At 43.2% G+C, this 21,671-nt stretch overlaps 4 protein-coding genes across 4 annotated transcripts; 1 reads left to right on the top strand and 3 right to left on the bottom strand.

Annotated features, from left to right (window-relative positions):
- Window positions 1–1,911: 1,911 nt before the first annotated feature.
- On the bottom strand, window positions 1,912–4,244 carry EAF01_006890 (uncharacterized protein; the record flags this gene model as incomplete). Its single annotated transcript, XM_038915144.1, has 2 exons — window positions 1,912–3,248; window positions 3,743–4,244. The coding sequence occupies 2 exons, from the start codon at window positions 4,242–4,244 to the stop codon at window positions 1,912–1,914; spliced, it is 1,839 nt and encodes a 612-aa protein (XP_038768782.1).
- A 7,208-nt stretch (window positions 4,245–11,452) lies between these two features.
- Window positions 11,453–11,647, bottom strand: EAF01_006889 (uncharacterized protein; the record flags this gene model as incomplete). The annotated part of the gene is made up of 1 exon (XM_038915143.1): window positions 11,453–11,647. One exon carries the CDS (start codon window positions 11,645–11,647, stop codon window positions 11,453–11,455), a length of 195 nt encoding a protein of 64 aa, XP_038768781.1.
- A 518-nt stretch (window positions 11,648–12,165) lies between these two features.
- EAF01_006888 (uncharacterized protein) lies at window positions 12,166–12,387 on the top strand (the record flags this gene model as incomplete). Its single annotated transcript, XM_038915142.1, has 1 exon — window positions 12,166–12,387. One exon carries the CDS (start codon window positions 12,166–12,168, stop codon window positions 12,385–12,387), a length of 222 nt encoding a protein of 73 aa, XP_038768780.1.
- A 2,157-nt stretch (window positions 12,388–14,544) lies between these two features.
- EAF01_006887 (uncharacterized protein) lies at window positions 14,545–21,251 on the bottom strand (the record flags this gene model as incomplete). The annotated part of the gene is made up of 10 exons (XM_038915141.1): window positions 14,545–14,670; window positions 14,728–15,229; window positions 15,300–16,106; window positions 16,219–16,325; window positions 16,390–17,278; window positions 17,337–17,689; window positions 17,773–18,065; window positions 18,156–18,573; window positions 18,649–18,991; window positions 19,081–21,251. The coding sequence occupies 10 exons, from the start codon at window positions 21,249–21,251 to the stop codon at window positions 14,545–14,547; spliced, it is 6,009 nt and encodes a 2,002-aa protein (XP_038768779.1).
- Between the last annotated feature and the right edge of the window lie 420 nt (window positions 21,252–21,671).

Below are 21,671 nucleotides of genomic sequence, written 5' to 3'. Positions count from 1 at the left end.
AGAGCTGTGGCGCATGAAGAAACTGTGAGAAAGTGTGGCTCGTGCTTTTCTTTATCTTAGCCGACTTTGTGAGAACAACAGAAAACCCATTATATCAACTTGCAGACTACCTAGGTGCTTACTTACGACTCTATTTGGATACCTAGACATTTGTGTAGTGATTTATGTACATGTTTCCAGCACGAAAGAGCACGGCAGCAGTATTGCCCGAATACGCAGATATACGTCGCATCTACTGTACGAGGTTACGAGGTCATTGATTGCGAGGTCATCACATTCCCCATCTTATTGCCTCTCTTTCCATATCTTCGGATCATATAGATTCAATACTACCTAGGTCAGTACTCGTAATCATTGCCAGCTGAGGATAATAATCGCTGCCGTCATTTTACCAGGCTGAGAGAACGTTCAATGAGACCCAGTCAGAATCTAGATGTTCAACAGACCAAACATGTAATAAACCTAGAATGCCCCATCCCATACTTCATGCTCCACTGGATGAAGTACCTTCCGTCCCGACAACTACCTACCCAGTAGTATATTCTATACCCTCAAGATACCCCATTCGTCTCATCCTCAATCCAATATCTACATCTAATAATTAGCCTAGCCTGGCTAGCAGATCCTACTATCGAGATAAATCATGATTCTCCACTCAACCACACCACGCACCCATTCATCACAATTCATCACATCAAAGTATTCCAAGAGATCTTATGCCTTAACCTCACTATCCCCAACACAACCCAATGCCACCTTACCATTCATTGTGTCCATCACATCGCTACCAACCAATAAACTTTCTCCCCATCCCTTCCCAGCTCTCCTCTATTAGCCCTCTATTAACCCCTCACAATGCATCCTCGGCATCTCCTTTCAATCAATCGTTTTCTCATGACCATCAAAATGCAGCCACCAAAAGCACACATCATTCTCAATCCAACCATCTGCATTAGACTATGCATGAGTCTACACATACACTATGCACGACGCAAATTGAATCCGGATACCCGCTTGCCCTACACCTCCCTTTCGTCTCCAGCCGGATCTCGCTTCATACATGGACTTAGACTGATGATGTATGGATGTTTACTCATATTTGCAAGGCAGAGCTAGCTTTACGTCAATCTATCGATCAATTCATCACATCAATGCCGATCATGATCTACATGGCGTGCAGGCCCAACAATCGGATCTCAGCGCGATAGGCATTATGCAAGGCGATCCACGCACACAGACAGCTGCTTATTCTTTTCACCAATTTTCACCAATTTTCAAAAAAGATCCATGTCACATTCAATGCAGTATGATATTGGAGTTGAGAGACCAATGCTCTTGATTCTTTCCTAGATTTCTAGATTGACTAACTATTACTTTACTTTCAATTCTTCCACATACAGTAAGTAGCGCAATCATGCCATGACACATCCCCTCCAATGCAACCGCCTTCCCCGTTCCGAAATACACCACAACAAATGGACCAGCCAAAGTAGCGATCTTACGTCCCTCCCTTCCTCATTTATCTCCCAATTCACGTGAAAGAAAAATGCCCATAACAAAACTCTGTCTGATGCATATGCAATAGATAATGCAAGTAGATTGAATAGAAAGAAAAGGGCACACCATGACTTTTGTCTTGTCCTCGAATCCATATCGCCCATACATGTTATATGATATTGTATAAAATTTTCCAAAAAAAAAGATAAGGTAAAAGAAAAGTAGAATAAAAAAATGGTATCGTCCCGTCCCGTTAAAGTATATCTCCCTTAGATATATGTAAATGGTATCCAAAGCGCCGATATAAAAACATATGCAAAATGCCCCGATTCATTTGAGCAAATCATGAAAAAAATCCATCTCATAACCTCATAAACAAAAGTGGAGTGTGGGAATGCAAAGTAAGAAGAGGAATTACATCTCTCTCTTAACTTCCATCAATTTCTCCAAATCCATTCCCGTCAAATCATCTGCGATCCAAGGTCCCTTCTCCTCTTCAGTAGCATTGTGGAAGGCCTCCGCTCTTCTCATAGTTTGCACATCAAGGTCGGTAACGTAAGCCTTCTCATCACCGAGCTTGATGCGTACCTCGTAATCGGTATCGAGCATCATATCGTCTTTCCAGAGACGACGAGGTCCATCAAAGACAGTGAGAACGCGCTTCTTCATCTTCATTTGAGATGTAGGACATCCCCATGATGAAGGATAGTCCTTGCGCTTCTTACGTCCTTTGGTATTCAAAGTGACGCCACCTTTAGAGTGAGTCATACCTCTGGACTTTTGAACACCGTTGACTGGGTTGCGGTTTTGACGGCCTTTGCGGGATGTACGGACATGGATCGAGTAGTCGTCGTCATTTTCGTCGTCGACTTCTTCCTCGTCATCTTCTTCGGCTGTTGAGTAAACGTTGGTAGTGACTGGAAGGGCGTTGTTGCGTAGGGTTTCATGAACATCGTGATCCTGTTCGACCTCTGCTAGGCGACGAGCATTGATCGCCTCGGAAGGTTCCTCTTGTTGAACAATGCGAAGAACACAATCATCGAGATGCTCATAGAAGTCTTGAGCATTGCTGAAAGTAGCCGAACAGGTAGAGCACTTTCCAGTAGCATCTGGTGCATATCCGGAGAGCTTCTTTCCACTGTTGATGCTGGCAGAAGTCTTCTTACGGCTATTCGGTGGAGTTTGTTCTACGGCATGTACTGAAGTGAGATGTCTCTTGAAGACATCAGCACGGTTGAAGGATTTTTCTGCCGCAGATCCGGAACCTGGGCAGAAACCACAGACCATTGTCCCTTTGTAATGGGTCAAGGTGTGGCGGTTTTTATCGTATTTTCGAGCGAAGCCCTTGACGTGGTAGTCACATGTCTGTATGGGACATTTTTCCGGGCGCTCATTTTGATGGGTTAACATATGAGCTTTGAGATCTTTGAAGATCTTTCCACATTCTGGCCAGGTGCAGCGACCCTTTTCTCTTGATTCTTCACCACTAAAGTTACCATCTTGGGAACCATATGATTGGTGAGAGATTGTCAAAGATGGCCGTCTGATCATTGGTGCTGGATATGGATAATATTGAGAGCCCAAGTAAGGGCTTGCGCTATCCGCATTGGCAGGTCCAGGACTCCTTGAGGAGTGTTGGGATGGTGATGGAGATGTGGGATACATTGGTGCTTGATAAGGAGACAATTCAGATGGTCCGACAGCTGATGTTGGGCGAGTAGAGGAGAAAGGAGCATGTAAAATGGATGGGTCTAGAAATTGATGTTAGTATGAAATTCTTTTTGAGCTTGCTTGGCGAAGAAAAGTATATGAAGCTAGTGCCGGAATTGACAGAGAGAAAACACACAAGAAGATTCAAGTGGAGCAACAAAATTGCCACTAGACTGAGAAAAGAAAGGAGATTGTTGAAATAAAGAATATGATGTTGTCGGTTCCGAAGTGAATATTTGCGCTATTGAAGTAGTAACGGGAGATAACCTCATCTCGTTACTACGACCCGCGCTAGTTGGAGACTTGAAGCTTGAAATTGGTCGGCCAGATACAGGAGAAACGGAAAGTGCAGAGACATGAGAAGATTTCAAACATTCTTCTCTACATTCTTTTCGAAACGCACTGACGGGTGTGATTGGTGAAGCAATTGATCGCGAAGAATCCATTGGAGTACGAAAATCATGAATAGGAGAAGATGAAGAAGAAATAGGACGGTTCTGACGAGGTATAGATCTAGAGATATTTTCACACTCACCAACAAAGCCTGGTTTGGCTGAATTGAAATCTACATTAAAGTCTTCCATACCTGCAGGAAAGTTGTAGTCGGTTCCTTGACCAAAGTTATCGTAATTCACGATACTTGGATTGATGCCGAGTCCAGAACCCCACTCCGATACTGAAATCATGTGGCCGTGATTTGAATTGGGGGAGCCCATGGTCGAGGATGTTGCGGAAGGTCCACTCGCTATGGAGTAATTCGATGGCGCATTTCCTCTAAGTTCTGGTGACTCAACAAAATGTTGGGGAACTTCGCTATACATAGTTGTAGAATCGAATCCGGTGCTGGTAGGGTAGATATCTTGTGTTCTCGGGTATGCATACGCCGCGTCGTGTTCGATCTGGAAGTTTGGCATGCCATTGTATGGATATTGAGGAGAATACATATTTGCTTCGGGGAAAAGTGGAAAGTCGTTTTCGTTTTGATTTCCCATGTGTCGCGATAGCATATGGAATGAGTGATCAGATACCGAGACCATGTTGTGTTGTGAGTGTTTGTTTCGAAGACGGTGATGGCTGGCTATGTTGTATTGGGGTGATAGCCACACTTATCGCCGACTAGATATACCAATCAGTAAACTGCTTCACGGACCATCTACCCAAGGCTGTATGCGAAATACCTTTGGTTCCTTTGCAGTTCCAGCGAGAGAAAGTATACTATGTATCGAAGAGGGTTGCAATGGATAAATGCTTTGTGAGGATGTCGTTGTGCAAGTTGGTGTAGATACTTGGAAATAGTTGAATCAAGATAGTAATTGGGGATTAGAGATATGATCTGAGACAGGAAGCCGATGAAGGAAGCCGACGTGAGAAGAAGGCGAGGCGCGGAGAATATATATATATATCAAAGGTATGATGACTGAGAATGTGGTTGACGAGAGACAAAATAGTAATGTAGGGTTTAGTTTAGTTTAGGTAGAAGGTGTAAGATTAGGTATGATGCATTAGTTCGGGGAGGATGATCGATGCCTTTCAAGGTTGATGTGTTTATTGCCAAGCGTGAGAGCGGGACATATATCAATGTTTGTAGTAGTTTGGTAAGGCCTGTCTAGGTGTTCTTGAATCCTAGTAGTATGATATGGAGTAGATATGGGGTGGAGAGTGTAGATGTGTATGATGAAGGATGAGCATGAACATGTTCCTCTTCTAGAAAGTTGGGGGCATCTTGAGGATTAATATTATATTGTAATATTGGTGGTATGGAGATGTAATGGGACTGTCTAGTGAGATCAAAAAATAAAAAACTACCAGGTATGAAGTAGTTCTAGACAGGAAAGGATAAGAAGGCTTTAAAATGGCCGACCCAGAAAAATGCAAGATGCTAAGCCCGGACATGGGAACATGGATAAAGGAGACATGGGGTTGATGTTGAACCTTGAGATTGGGACATGGGCACTTTGAGCAAATCATTTTCAGGGATTCTCATACTTTGGAGCAAAATGTTACTTTTTCTTTTTTTTCTTGTTTGCCCTAACCTGTTGTTATCAATTAACCCTTGATATGTTACGATTTGACTTCAATACCCCTAAAAGACCCCATATAAGGTATCTTTACTTTATTGATTACCTAGTCAAAAAATTGTTTACTTTACACACACACACACACATCTAGACGTATCTAATTGGTAAGGTTGATACAATACGTACGAAAGACATCACTAGTATGGTACAAGTTTAGTCTAGATCCAAAATTAAGAAGAAAAGACCGCTGGAAATTCCCGTAGATAGGATAGCACTACGTCTGTTGAGATTAGTTCCCGGTAGATAGACTAACAGTCACCAATTGACTAATTGACTAAAATGTTTCTTTAGACGAAAACGATCACAGACCTCATCTAGAGTGACAGATTGACAGAACGGTCGTTGGATAAAATATATTTCTTGCGATCCGATCCAATAACTATGTCCACAATTTACATAGGCTCAGATTCCTCTTCACAGAAGTAGTATTCAAACAGCACAGTACAGCACACTGTGGCTTCTTGTTTTCCGTGGCCTCGGTCTGGTCGCTCCTCCACCGACCTTATAACCTTACCTTACCTCGCCGCAGTGTATGCATAATGATTAGTGCACCAAAACCAAGCAACGCACTTGAATCCACAAAATTCATTTCACACGCCATTATTCCATACACCACACAATAGTCACCTTGGAAAAATCATACATAGCCTTACCCGAATGCATCTGGCAAATGTATGGCGGACTTTCCACTTTGCTGGGCATATCCATCTTACAACTTTGCACCTATCTCGCACACAGGATCTCAATAACCTTACAAGGGATGGGTGTAACTTGCAGAACTGGCGCTGCGAGCATTATTAGTGGCCGTCTGGAATCTCCGTCCCACCATCGCCATCTCCGTCTAGTCGGTCAAGACTCAAGACTCACTCCACTTTCATTATCTATTTGCCAAACCAGTTTGGAACACACACACACATGTCCACCCACCTAATATACAAGGACAAAAGTTTAATTGTAGTTTGGGGTAAGATTACGAAAGGGTGCTTAGGCCAGATGGTGAGAGATGAGATATCGTAGAATAAGCCAACCAGATCATGAGTACCGGAAATCCCTAGACGAACGTGCTAAAAATCATGGCCCCCCAGACGCTGGTCGTTCCCGAGACTTTGAAGATTGATTACCATCACAAATCTACTAGGGGGGGCAGGGGAACATTTAAGGATTTACGATATGGGATGTGTGGATATGTTCCGTACAACCAACTGCAGAGTTGTATTCCCTACAAGCACAATTAACTTTTTGCAAGATTCGATAACATGATGTCAAGAATCCATGGATAAAAGCATGAAAAGGGGAGATATTTGCGAGCGAATAGTCGATAGATCGCGACGAGATGATATTCGCTCACCCTCGTTGACTCCTCAATTCAAGTTCAAGATATCAAGTGATGTGCGACGAATGAAAACCTCCTCCCCTCTCATGTAGATCTTCCTGTCTTTCCCAGTCTCCTCCCAATCCGGGTGGGGAAATCCCATTAAAGTTAAATGAACCCTGTCTCATTCGCTTGATTTCGCTACTCTCAGACAAATAAGGCGAATTGAGTGGGGTGCAATGCTTGTGAATCGACGGCTAGATCAGACTCCCTGGCACATTTCTCAAAAGAGACATTTTTCGTCTTTAGGACATTTCATTTTGGCGAAGGAGTCGAAATCTTGAGTTACATCGTTCCATTCGACGAAACAAAATAAACTCAATATCCCTCTGCACATACATGCTTTTAATTTATTTAACCATGCACTCCTCGGATGATCGACGAGAGGTACATTTTGTTGTTGCCTGGATGCAATAGTACCGAGACTGATCGATTGATTGATCGATTGAAATTGATTTAACACATGGTGACAGGAATAGATATGGACTTTTACCGGTTGAATATGATGGTGACAATAATCCCATATCAGTGCCCAGGACAGGATTGAGGGGTTGTAGGATCAATGTTTTGAACTAAATATTGAAAATCACCTAGACATGTACTAATCCAAACCTCTCGCAACCGCCGACACCACCCGAATACAAAAACGCGTATCTGTTAATGTATTCGTGCTAGCATAGCATTACCAATTGTGTCGATCAAACCCAATGATAAAAAGGAAAGAGAGAACTTTGTCCCTTCCCCCCCCCCCCCCGGAGCCCTCTTGATGAGTAAAATGGTCTGTGGCTAGGTTGGTCAGGGGTCTACAGCAGATGATTGGCCCAAGTACGAAGGATTAACGAAAACGCACGCCCAGGAGTGGCTACTTTGCATTCTCTACAGTCAACTCGGCCACACATATTCACACATTCTCGTCTCATGTGCCCCAAATTCCCCACCGAAAGTCTTCTATATGTTGCACAGCCTCGAGAGCACAGCCATCTATGATCTATCTCGTCTCTTCACATCGTCATAATTGCTCGATATGGTAACGAACCCAAATAGAAGTCTTGAAACGTAGATGAAGTTTCTCAGCACTATGACGGATACCCCATTAGTCATTATCAGACCTCGTATACTGATCGTTTCGTTGATGATAGCCTTTAATAGCATCACACATTCTATCACGTACCAGGTCATTGTAGATATCATATGCACGAGCCACATGCCCCTGTCCAACAGTTGTCAACAGACCAAAAGTTCGTCCGTACTCTACGCACTACGGAAACGGACGGGACGGCAAGACCCATTTCACGAGGCAGATTTCCATCATAGTCATCTTTCCTGTCCGTTCATCTCCTTTCTCAACATGAATCATTGCTCTCTATACAACACACAACGTCCGCCCCTGATTTCAAATCATGCATGAGATCTCCACAGTATGTTTCTTTGGGTCGTGTCACGGAAGGATTGAACCCATCTGACCAAATGTGTGGATATTATATTGATTGACCTAGCCTTGAGATAATGTCCTTTTTCGTGTGTATGTGTATCCTTGATTTCGTGAAGGCATAGTCGTCGCTATCGAAGGATCAAATCCTTCTAGAAGCCCTTTAAGTCACCCAAAACACCTCTTCTACATACACATGGTTTTCATCAGAAGCTTCATTCCCTCAAACAGAGCATAATACTTTGGTTTCACGTTCTTCTGCAACTCCTCGGAATTCAGCCCTATGAACCCCTTTTCTTCGAGTTTGATCACCAGTGATTGGCTACAAATCCTGGTAATAGTAATCCTCGCCGTCTTGGCACTGGCTGCTCGAAATCATGGTCGGGTCCTAACGATGGAATTGGCTGGTAAATTTAAATCTCAAACGCAAACCCGTCGAAGTTGCTATTATCAGAACATCTTGCGAATGTTCTCCGTATGGTACCCCTTCATACAATGAGGGCGTCTAATATTTAAAACACATCGTGAAGGTGTGCTATGGCTTATTTGAAAGACATATTCCCGTACCGAAGCAATGCCCTCATGGAGAGGAAGAAGTTGATATTACCTACCGGCTCCATGTTGTTCCTCCGGCATTCGAGAATGCAGATATTTTTTTGTGGCATTTTTCTGGTGCCTCCATTACTCAGACGTAAGGGAGGTGGTGCAAATAATCCACTTCATGATCTGGTCAGCAAGAAGAAACATGCAAGTATATTAGACCCATAGAAATTTGTTGTCAGATGTTTCCAGTAAACATCATGGTTTTGTTGCACAGCCTCACAGCCCGGTGCATTGTAGCTAGCTATCATTCATAACCTTTGCCTAGCTTTGAACTTTGTAGCCCTGGAAAGGGCATCTCTGCTATAGGGCTGAGTAATTGACCAATTGATCGTCACGCAAGCTCTCGGTCATCACCGTCATTGGTAATCTCTCCACCGCTAGTTGTAGATTTTCGTACTGTAGCCAATCGCGCTCTTCCTGTCGTCACAGTGACGCTTGACATTTTGGAAGCGATAGTTGGTGCATATTTCAGTACAGACACAGTGCAGAAATTTCCGTCGATGTGGGTGTGGTTGATCCAAAAAATCATAACCAACGGTTCTACGCAATTGAGATTTATTAATGTAACTTCAGTCTGCAGTGAGCTGCTACCGAAGAGCAACGTTTCAATCGAAAATAGTTCCTCAGCTTCCATGTGATGGTTGGCGTCGCCCACTTTGTCAATATCTACCTTAGTTGTCCATCCATTGTGTTTATCATTGCAACGACGATGACCTTATTTGCCTCCCAAACATCTTAATCATTGGAGGCAAAATAACCTCGGGACAAACGGTATAGTGAAAGTTGTCATATTTTTGAACGGTGTTTCCTTTGGATATTAATTAGATTATGCAAACAATATTGAATTTATGCTGCCAACGAAGACGAGCAGGAGAGCCTGTGCCAACGGAAAATTATCATTGCGATAATGACTTCTTGGAAGAGCATGTTGTTTGGGCGACGAGATGAGACACCAAAGAGCAAGCCTTCAAGGTTCGTCCGAAACTTTTACGATACCGAAGAAACTATGGAGAGACTTTTCGACTCTTCGACAGCGGGGGGAAACATCCCAACCACATCTATTCGCTAAGTTCTACCACCATCGCAAGGTTGTCCTGATCGATAAATTTTTGAATGAGGGGTTAATGTACCACATCCGAATAGTGTATTGAACTAACTATGATGAGTTGATCTCAAAGCAATTTGCTTTTTGTGAAGAGATTGCCAAGATGTGTGAAGATGTGTGGTTGCACTAATTTGGTATGGAAAAATATCCTGGGTTACGGGTAAGTTTCTCAGTCTCTTGTCCAATAGGATAAATTGAAGTTGATACAAGGCTAGTAACCCTCTTGCAGGCAGATGCTTAAGCTCCAAAGTTGACTTCCGCTTGCAGTACCGTGTCCTAGTTCCCATGAACTGGGTCTAAAATGAAATAGTCCAGTTGGGATCTCATCCCTCCTAGATATCAACGGGTAGCATTTTCAAGATTCTTTTAGGTCATGTTGTTACCAAGTGAACTGGTAAAGTGATTACCTCGCGTGGGTTCTGCCCCGGTTGGGCTCTCTGACCCTGTCAGATTTTGAAGATCTTCATACTATACCCCTTGCTATACCTAGTCTCATATAGATATACAGATGCAAGAACGCTTAGGGTGGGTATTTTTGGACGTGATCATGAGGCTCTGCTTGCCAATCAAATAAGACTCAGATCGTAAGGGTACCCAATCAACTTTCCATAATATCGCTTCCCCTGTGCCATTCACACTTAACTTTTACTAGCATTTTAGTCAAAGCGGGATTTCCTTTCATCAATATCCCAGTTGAATGATCTGTGCTACCCACTTCCTCGGGCTCAACAAGTAGACTTGATAGACACTTTGATTTGCAACTAAAAGCGGAGTAGCTATCTGAAAATAGAATGGTCTTCGAATGTCGTTATCCGTCTCGCATAGAGGGCTTTCCAAACCATACCCATGGTTCGAAAAAGCTACGACCTTCCTGGTGTGAATTAATTCGTTATCCGCAAGAGCCACGTGAAAAGTGCACAACAGTACGACCTTCTTTTTTGTGACCCCCGATGCATCTTGATGCACTCAATCTTGGGAATCTCCGCCAAGTCGCCGACTTGAAGATCAGTGAAATTCAGGAACAACTATTGATCCGATTTGGAATTGGATCAAACCTGTTACCAGTCGATATCACGATAATTCAAGGTACATACGTAGCATACTTTCAAAGGTTTCGGACACTCACACTTCCTCCAAGGCTCTTAGGTTCCAGATTCCTACATCTATCTACCGACGGAAACCGGAGTCCGTGGCCTTCGGTTACCTGTAACGGTACCCCATGAATGAATATAGTACTTTAGCATCTCTAGAAATGTCTTAGCATCTTAGCAATGAAACTAGATAGGCCGGGGCGGAATCCTAGGTCACCCCAAAAGTTTAATCAAAAATGCTCGATAATAATGGATGTTCACCCCAATGCTTTCAGTATGCTCGAACAGGAAATAATTCGCTTAAATCTTCTTGATTGTGTTTGGCGTGTATACCCTCTCCCCCGGGGTGCCATTCCGTTGTTGGATCGACTTCAAAAACGTGGCATGCTTGCTCACCAACAAGGAAGCTCCCCATTGCCCATTGGATGTCATTCGAAAGGCAGCAAAGCCTGGTACATTTCAAGGCGCCATAGAGTTGCAGTCTGTACCATGGAAGGAAGTTAATTGTCCCGAAAAGTCGTATGAGTAGGGTTACAGAGAGGAGGAGTGAGTTCATGGGTATCATGATTATGGTTGAAAGAGTTCCAACTTGGCAATATCAGTGTGTGTGATGGTAATAGTCATGGTTATGAGAATAGTCTTGCCATGGTCAGAAGTTTGTGGTGTGTTAAGGCTTGAGGATTTCCTTTCTCCAGTCGCGAATCGAAATCGAATATGCAGAATATGCAACGGCAGGTCATCTGTAACTATAAATGGCAACATTTTTGTGTTGTGGCTCTCTTTCGTGCAACTTCAACAGTCTTAAAATCTAGGCTCCAGCATTTTTATCACTCCTACCAGCATGAAATGATCAAATCTGTTCAATCTTGCAAGTCCTTTGAATGCATTGATAATTTGATACGCTTCAACCATCCATTGCTTTGATCGTAAGTTGCGTTTTCCCCTGCAGAAGTTTATTCCATGGCTTGATTCTTAGAAGATCCGTCGCATTGCCGTTTTTTGCTTTTATCATCATTCATTTTAACCTGGGTACTGATCGGCTGGATCGATACAAGTATGAACAGGGAACCGAACTAGAGGCGTCACATTCTGTATTTTTCGGTACGAAAAAGAAAGAAATGAAACTTCGAGAAGAGGATCCGTGAATAAAGAGAATCTCGATTTCATTGGGTGGCAATTACCAAATTGATTCGGTATGGTTTGTGATTTCCTTTTTATTCTTAATTTGGAAAAGGAGAGAAGGGAAGTAGAACGAAGTACGAGAAGGATTTCGATGGAGCATGACGAGAAAGGCACATCCCCCCCTTCCTCCTCAATTCATCAATGCGCATGATTTCCTATTCGCCATCGAGGCTTCAATTATGATCCCTCCTCGCAAGCTTTTGCTGAATCCGTATCCTGTCTTGCCTTGTAGCATGTGTCGAGGTGTCGGCTCTTCGTTGGCGGGGCCGGGTCACCGCAACAGGACACCGAGTGGTAGTCGAGTGGTAGTCGAGTGGTAGTCGTTGTACTACAACCATATTGCAAGAGTCAGGTTTTGGTCGATATCCATTGCCGTATCGCAGGATTTGATATGAATTCACTTATTCGAGTCACTACAACATTGCTGGCGGTGATGTGTATTGTACAAGTCGTCCATTCATCCTCACCGATAGAATTTGAGTGAGTAGACCCAAGAAATCACCCCACATGTGTCAATTAGGGCGTTTTGCTTCAAGGTTTCTTTCTCCCTTTCAATCCTTATCATTGAATCTTGAATCATGAAATGGTAAGATGGTTAAGCATTATACAATTATAATTTTCTAAATCAACAGCTGTGAGAAGTCTTCAAATTTCGGTTTGCCATGTGTGCTATCCCGCCCCTGCAAATGTACTTTTCTTTTACCTATGTCAAATTTCGAGCTTTATTTCCCGACTACTCGGTCTACTTTCTCTATCTTCTAGCTATAGTATATGTGTTCTACCTACGTTTTGCGTATTATTCACCTCAGCAATACAAGAATCATGCCATGGGAGTTGAAGGTACCTAGGTAACTATCCATGTGGTATGCATCGCCATGGGATCTAAAGAGTGTGACGAGACCGCCTTTTCACTTTGCATGATTCTCTCATGAAATGTCAGCACATATAATATACTAGAATGTTAGTGGTGTTCTCAACAAATGATCGATTTTTTTGGATTTTAATCTTTAGTTCTTTACCCAAGTATTATTCCGAATGTAGATTTCTTTTGCAAGGCAATATCCCTATATTATATGATTGATATGACTATACTCTAGAGGCATTTTTATTCGTTCATCGCATCGTATCTGCTCATGCCTTTTGAACTAACGGTTAGTTCATAAATTCCTCTCTAATTTGGTCTTGTTCATCATCTTCAAGGCCACATCCCACATGATATTGAACCACCTCGCAATTTCGAAAAGACCATGTAGATCACTCATATTAGGATCTGGGAAAAGTAATATCCCACAGCTAACGGTCAGACTATGCTGCCAGCCATAACCAGACTCCCGTCCGCCTTCTTCTTTACCCCTGACCCCTTCACGCCTTACTTGGTCTATCTTAATTCCTAAATCCCTTAAACCTTCATCCCGTCATTTACTAGAGGAAATTTGCCGCGTCAACAGCTCTTTGGCTCGGTCGACGGGCGTTCTGTTCCTCGTCATTTATTTTTCTCCGTCTCCGGATGATTCAAAAATCCTGGACCCCTTCGAACAGAAGGCGAATTTGTGAAGCTCCAACCGTTCGATCGAGATTATCCGCGGGAAGAAATCGAAAACACTCCTACCTAGCTAGTTTTAGAAGGAGCTTTTGTTCCGTGTCATAAATGTTGATAATTGAGGGCAAGTGTTCACACATTCTGTCCTTCATAGAAAGAAATATATGGTTAATTTCGCGTCTCAATCGTTGACAGAGGATCAACCGGTTACTATTCAATCTATTGTGAAGTTGTTGTTGCACTCTTTGCGCTTAATTTGAGTGATAATTTGAGTAGTAGGGTGGCGGAACTGCTCGATGGTTCGTCTAGTGAAGCGGTGATGATGAAATTGCTATACCAGTACTTGTTCGGAGGATTCCTATGGGGTATGGAATACAACCTTATGACATTGAATTTGAATACAACTTCACGTCTCCACGCCACCCTTACTTTCGATTCATCCGATCGTTTACTCCCCGTCCCTCACGCCTATTCCGTATTGCTTCTCAACACCAGAAGTTCTTACTTCGTGTTCGTTTTAGAAAATTATTATGGCACCTGGAAATAAATCATTTAATTATTTCGTTGTCGTATGATTGTTTCTCGTTACTGTATGAAACAAAGGATGTGCTATCAAGGGGGTGAGATATGAAATCAAAGAGTCGCCGGGAAATATAACCAAGGTCCAATTATAAAATCACAAGTGCTCCGTATAGCCTTTCATGTACGAATCATAGTCAAGAATATGTAGTAATGTAATTCCATTGAACCATTACTTCGACGGGAATATACCCGTGAATAAATACCTGCGATTTCCCAATTATTCTCCAATTTTACATTTACATCATCCAACTCCAGGACCTGCAAACATCCAAAAGCAAAAAAACCCTGATATTATATCAAATCAAAAACACACTAAATACACAAAGGCCATTACAAACTACCAAAATCCACAGCTTCATCTCTCCATCCTTTCCGACCTCATAACACCTTCGACTAAATTATGACTTTGTCCGCCAATTCTCGAACCACACTCCGGACACCTAGCCTCTTCCATTGGCATTCCGCATTCACCTATCGTAAACTATGATCTGTTAGCCAAATCACCCTCTTCGATTTTTCAAGCTATAGAAACACTCACCGGGTGTCCCTTTTTACATTCATACCAATGACCACTATGTGTGGCAATTCCTCCCCTCCCAGAAACCATGGCGTTCTTGACAGCATCCAGCTCTTCTTTAGTGACATCTTCATACCACTCTCTACCTATATGCTTGATTGAATTCTCAACAGCAATCAGTAGCGAGTCCGCATTTTGGAATCCTTCTCCACAAAGTCCTTTTGCTTCGTCCAATAGACTTTTAGCCTGTTCTATCTGAGGAGGAAATTTGTTCCCCTCCACTTCATGATTAGCCGCAGAGCGTGTATACAAATCAAATAGACGAGCTATCTTCGCAAAATAGAGTATACCCTCGACAGCTAGTCTTGGTAGACTTTCATCACGACATGACTTGATGTGTGAGAGACAAGATTTAAAAAAGGGCTTCGCAAGTTGGTCTGGAGGCCCGCCAGGTATTTTGATGGAGGAATCACATGAACGAAGCTTTTGAGCTATCGGAAAGCTATCGGCTAGGGTGAGGTATCTGATATTTCTCTCGTCAGTCTGAATCGAACAAATCAGCTGATCATGTTTCGAAGAATATAAGTACTCACTGGACCTTAAGCATCGCACCAGTCCCTGCGAAAGCAATTCTTCGGTCTCTCGGGGATGTTCTGACCCCCTCCGTAATTGAGAGGCCTCCCAACTTATTCTCAAGCGGTTGCTGTCTGATTGAGGTTACTATAGCATTATGAAGTTTCGTAGCAGGTTGATGCTTATCCTTGAACCTCTCGCAGAATCTCATCACAGCTTTTTCTAATTGTTTCGACTTTTTATCTCGCTTCTCAAGCAATTTAGATACCTTGATTTCTCCCCATGTACCTTCTACCGCCTGGATCAATCCAGGTGCGGAATTCTCAAATTCCACCTCCAAATGAAGGACCTTTCTTTCTAATTCTCGAAGTTCGACTTGGCCACTCACGAGAAATCGTTTGGACATTTCATCGATGACAGCCCGATTGATCACTCGGTTGTATCGTGGGGTCGCGTATTGTCGAAGCGGACATTGACAATCCGGACACTGGGGAACAGATGATGCTAGTGAGGTGGTTTCCTTGATTGCCGTGAAGTCTCCATGGATATTCTGTTCATAAACTTCAGACATACCGACTACCCCATCGAGTGATTCGGCTGTGAAGAAGTGACCACAAGCAAGCGCAATTATCGGAGTGTCCTCGAGATCAATCTCTTTGTATAATTTCAACTCAAGAAGGTCGACTCGCTGATCTTGTTTTGTGGAGCATATTTGACAATAGTCGTGTGGGCATAATTCGCCACAAATCCCGGGACATTGGTGACCGCAAGAAAGCTGTAGTAAACAACGTTTGTTGCACGGCAATCTATCGCATGGGCCAGCACATCTATTTGCATGTGTTATTAGCTTTATGATAGGGAAGAAGTCTTAGAACAAAGTGAGGTTCAAAATGAAATTCCCGATCTTCGACTTAGTACTAAAAATTTGCGGTAACTTACGGCATCTTGCAAGTACCTTCGTGCTTGCATGACCATGTACATAGTTCTATGCATGGTGCGCAAGCTTCGTAACACTTCAATGTACATTTAGAGTGTGGGCATTGAACCTATCAATTCAGAAGTCAGGTACTGAGGTCCTATTTCGAAACAATTACACCACACAATACATACCTCACAGCTGGATGAACACAATCCACAGTCTCCTCCTGAATGACAGGCTCGCTGGCAATTATGATTGCAGGTTCCGAGGGCACGGCCACATGGCTTTTTGCATGGTCGATGCTCTGTAAGTATCATTTCTCCATCCTTTTTATTGCATTGGCCACAAGTCGAACCGCATGTGTGCCCACACTGTAATACTTCACCACAGATCATGGGACAGTTAAAGGTCGGTGATTCAACATCCTGAGAACATGTAACAGTAACTTTATGACCGCAGACGGGGACTTCCCTCTCTAACATAACCAAACATGCGATGTTGTTTAAATCTAATGTCAAATAACATGAGACTCTACCTTTAGAATGACCACATGGGAGCTGAATATCGTCCAATCTGACATGACACAATCCACAATCTTCTCCGCAGGTATTCTTTCGGCACGAGTGTCCGCAAGGTTCATGAAGGCGTTCACAGGGCTTTGGACATCTGAAAGCTTGATGCATGCTATCCGAGTGACATCGAGCTGTACATTGATGTCCGCAATCTGGTAAGCGTTTGTTACAAGATAGGTTGCAACCACCTTCAGGGCTCCATCTTGCAAAGTCATCTGGCTCGGAAACTCGGGTTTCGGTTTCGGGATGTCGAGGGCAACAAAGAGCGAATGAGTTACCGACGGAATCGGTTTCCCGTAGCATACCTAAAACGTGCTTCCACATGGCTACGCTAGAATATGTGTCAGAATTACCAATGAGGTACAGACCATGTTGAGCTCGACTTAAAAGGACGTTAATGCGGTTGGTATTTCTGAGAAATCCCACATTCTTCTCCTTGTTGCTTCTGACCAAAGAAACGATGACGACCTTCGCCTCTTCACCTTGGAAATTATCGACGGTGGCGATGCTGAACAAAGATATAATCAGACTCAATTCTTCAACTGTGATAATGAGATGATACATACCGAAGAAGTTCACTCAAGTTCCTCTTCTCGAGAGGCTTTCTGTCTCCAGATCTTGACGTCGAACTGTCAGGCTTCTCATCTGATATGGTAAGACCATCCCTAGCTAGAATCTCTTGATCGCGTTCAGACAAAACAATCTCAAATTCTTTACCCATATGCGTCCGCAATTTTTGCAATTGTCCACTGTAAGGTGTCAAAACAGCGATATCACTACTACCATAAATCCCTTGTCGAATTATGTGCCTCACAAGTGCCGCTGTCATTTCTACTTCCCATTTATTGCTATGGGACTTTTTGTCGGCGTCATTTCCATTTGCGTTATCCTGGAAATTCGTATGTTCAAGCCAATAAGTCTATATTAAATGTAAGCAACTTTTCAAGGGAACTGCAGAGGATTTTGGGACACCCGTGAAAAGCAATTCGAAGCAACACGTACATTTTTTCGCATTCCAACAACGTCTGCTAGAATTTTAGTTACGTCGTGATCAACCAGCCTTGGGTATATTGTCTTTATTAATCTCGATATATCAGGGCGCATACGACGTTGGATATTCAATTGAGCCACTGGAAGAGTGAGTCGTCCAGGGTCACCAACAGATAACCTCTCGAATTGACTGCGATCTAGTTTATATGGAGCTCCCGCTTGGCTTTCTAGAGATAAATTATAGTTTCTGGTGGAGGGACGGAGCTGCTCGTGATCTCCAATAGAGATGACATGTTCAACGCTAGCTGTAAACAATGAAAATTAGCTTGGCAGATCAGTAACTTTGGCAATTTTTGAGTTTTCTCATCGCTTCAGACGGAAAAAATACTACTTACGTAGAAGTGCAGACAGCATATGAGCTTCAAGAACCTCCCCCGCTTCCTCGCAGACAATTACTTTAGCTTTGACGTGTTTTAAAGTCGACATTTTCGTTGCAAGACCAGTCGTAGTTACTCCGATGATTTCCGCTCCCTGTAATACACGTCGGTCTTTATCGGAGTATACGTTCTGTATTGCCTGGTTCTGTTCCATGGTCCGAGTTATGGATTCAAATAAGTAGTTAGTAACCTCTTTGCGCGCTTCTTCTGCCAAATGTCTAACGAGAATGATCTTTTCACTGCCATATAGTGCGTGCACATTGACCTTTGCGAAATCTATCAAGTCATCTATTTTATGTGTCACCGAAATCGCTGGTGCTTGCCTCTCCATTCCAGTGTTATATCTGAGCCATAAATCAAAAGGCTCTCCGCCAACCTTGTCATATAACATTAGCATGATCAAGCGGAATGGATGAATTGTACTACTTAATAAGGGAAAAGCTATCCTCACCGTTTCAAAGCCTTCCTCGTCAAACCTGTCGAATTGTTGGTAGATTTTATGATAGTGTCGAGCGACGTAGTCCTTTAATGATTCCCATTCTGGATAATCTCCAAGTCCATTCAATTGTCGAAGAAGCTTTTCCACATAATGTTCTTCATTTTCCAATGCCGAGTGACTGGTTCTAAGCGTGTTACTTTCGGGCTTGGTTGTAGTCTCACCTTGAGAGACCACTCGAAGATTTTTTCCATCTAGAATCTTCGATTTACTCTGTCCTCCTATTCGAATCACTTTCTCAATGCCGGATTGGACCAAGTGTTCAAGAAATTGGTCGAGGGCATGGTTCGTGTAGCAACTATTCAAGATTAATGAATGTAAAATGTAGGATCAAAGTACCGTGGCCATATTGCCTATAGCCTGCGGAACAAATAGCATCCAGCTTACACAATAATTATGGGACCAAGTTTCGCTGTCTGGCATGATAACAAGACTTTGACAAGCTTTACACCTAGAAAAGACTTTCCTGTGCCTGGAGGTCCCTGAATGTGACAGAACTCTCGTAAAAGAGCAGCAAGTAATGCTTCACTTTGCCCACGATCAAGTTCCGTTCGTTGTTCAATCTCATCAATAAGTCCGGCATCATCGACCGAGGATTCTGAGGCTTTGATTAGCAAATGACCTTTTGACTTATCCTGCAGTATAGAGTCTAGCGAGTACGCAAATCTTGATCCACGGGCATATAATGGTGGTGGTATATCCAGGGTACCTGAACTTCCAAACTGTCGACGGTCTGGCAGAATCCATTGACGAAAAGGTAATCGATTTAGTCTTTGCATGTCTTGGAGGTTCTCGAAAATAGGCGTAAAAGTGGCGAGAATTACACTAGGAAGTTCTACCAAAATACCTCTCACTGAGCTTGAATTCAACTGCGTCAGGCTCTCGAAATCATTTGAGCTTCTAGTGGCAAGTTTTGCGGTAACAGTCGCTCGTGATTCGTTTGAATCTAAGCTGTAATCCAATTCGAGACCCGTGGGCTTTTTTGTGACAGTTAAAAATAACGGAGTGCATTTCGTTCCATTGAATGAGAGTAAGCATAGTAGAACGCCTTCGGCGAGTTTCTTCGACTCTTCCCACCACTTTTCCCTTTCTTTTCTAGATTTTTGGGCCATTTGCGGAGGTTGAGAGAATGAAATTTGGACTTCCAGGCCTCGTCGATGGTTGAATGTAATATCAGCTACTTGTGCTTTTGCATAAGAGTGCGCTCTAATATTTGCAAAATGGAGCCTCGAATTTTCTAGTACCGATGGCTCCGCTTCAATGGAAAGGATGAGACCACCAAGAACGGATTTCAGTTCACCAAAAATATCATGCCTTAATAATCGAAAGTGTGTATCTAACAGTCTTGCTGCAGGGTCCGCTAGGAAGTGAGGCTGATCGACATCCGTTGAAGGCAGAAATTCGACAGCTTCGCTACGAATCTCCTCCTCGCTCGGCAAAATCATGATACTTGTGATGTCCATCTGATCGTTGTCATGTCTTCCTTGAGGTAGATTTATCTCTCGGGGATATGTAGACACGATTGTGGTAGAGACACCATCGACCTGCTGCTGATCTTCTTGATAAAGAAGTCCTTTAGCTCGGGCTATCATGCCTTGAATTTCTTGAATGCGAGATGGGATTATGGAAAAAGCTGCCGAATTTCGATCGACACCAATGATAGCCACGGAAGTCTCGAGTGAGGTCACAACATCGGAGAGGTCATCGTGGAACAGTACATGTCGTTCTCGTCTGAGAAGTTCTCGAAGGCAAGTAGAAATCGCGATCAAAGTCCTCTCTATTTTATCAGTGGAAGCTTGGTCGGAGGAATAATGTATCTCCAGCAGATTGGTCATTAGAGTTTGAAAGAATGGGATCGCACGAGATCCATTACTGCCACTGATAAAGTTGTAGAGATTCCCCACACAAGTGTCGATAGACAAGCAGTCCAATAATGCCTGATGTGTCATGACATCTAGGAAAGGCTGCACAAGTTTAACATATGTCCCTGCGCCATTCGTATGAGTCGTCATCCCCAGAAGGACTCGAATATGTTCGCGACCAAAAAAGCTGTCATTTTCTAGATCTTGAGGGACCATCTGCTTGTTGTCTCGATCTTCGCCATCCAAAATCTTGAGAGCGCCTTCCCACAACATTTCTATAGTTCGGATATCGTTAGATCTGGGGTGAGACTTGACGAGGTACTTCCAACTAGAATAAGTATTTCTAGCCTCCCGTTGGTCCGGTGTTTCCTCGGGTCTCGAACGACGTTGTTGAAACACTCCATCGGCGTTCGAGACTTCGTGAGAAAATTTACATCGTGATCCGCGTGAGCAATTGCCTGTCTTTTGAAAGCTCCAACATGCTTCATCCGATCGATTGGGATTGCCCAGACCGCTTTCTCCAATACCGCGACCTCGACCATGAGAACCAAAGCTTCTACGAGAATTCTGTCTTCCAGTACCTCTTGAGCCTCTATTTCTGCCTCTCCAACTCCCATCTTCTCCATCGTCTCCTTGCCATCCTCGACTTGCGGTATCACCTCGCCAGCTAGCCATACTACTCGCTATGATTACCATCGTCTCCAAACAAATTGAAGGTGTACGCCAGAACGTAATGTGTCAGCAAAAATGATAGGAAGCGATACGAGTAATGATGTTTTCGGAATGTGATTCTAGTCCTCCATATATTCTTACGGGTACATAATTTGAAAGATAGTGATATTTCAACTCATCTTATTTACCAATGATGATGACCAATTTTAATAGCGAATGATAGACGGAGGCCCTCAATCCTGTCTGTACAACTAAAGCAGCTGGAAGGCTGCATGAAAGGCTCTCAATACGCCACAAATAAACAGACAGATAACAAACGGGCTTTCCAAGTTATGCATTTTATGACCATTATAACACAGAATAGAGGAATCCTGCATGGCATTTCCTTTTAAATCCTGTAATTAAGGTACCATTTGCGATATGCCCAAGGCCGAGTGCATTCAG

This window comes from Botrytis porri, assembly GCF_014898465.1.
Source record: "Botrytis porri strain MUCL 3234 chromosome Unknown BPOR_009, whole genome shotgun sequence".
Classification (NCBI taxonomy): Eukaryota; Fungi; Ascomycota; class Leotiomycetes; order Helotiales; family Sclerotiniaceae; genus Botrytis; species Botrytis porri.
The sequence above is the reverse complement of the archived record's forward strand: the minus strand, read 5'-3'. Positions and strand labels throughout refer to the sequence as shown.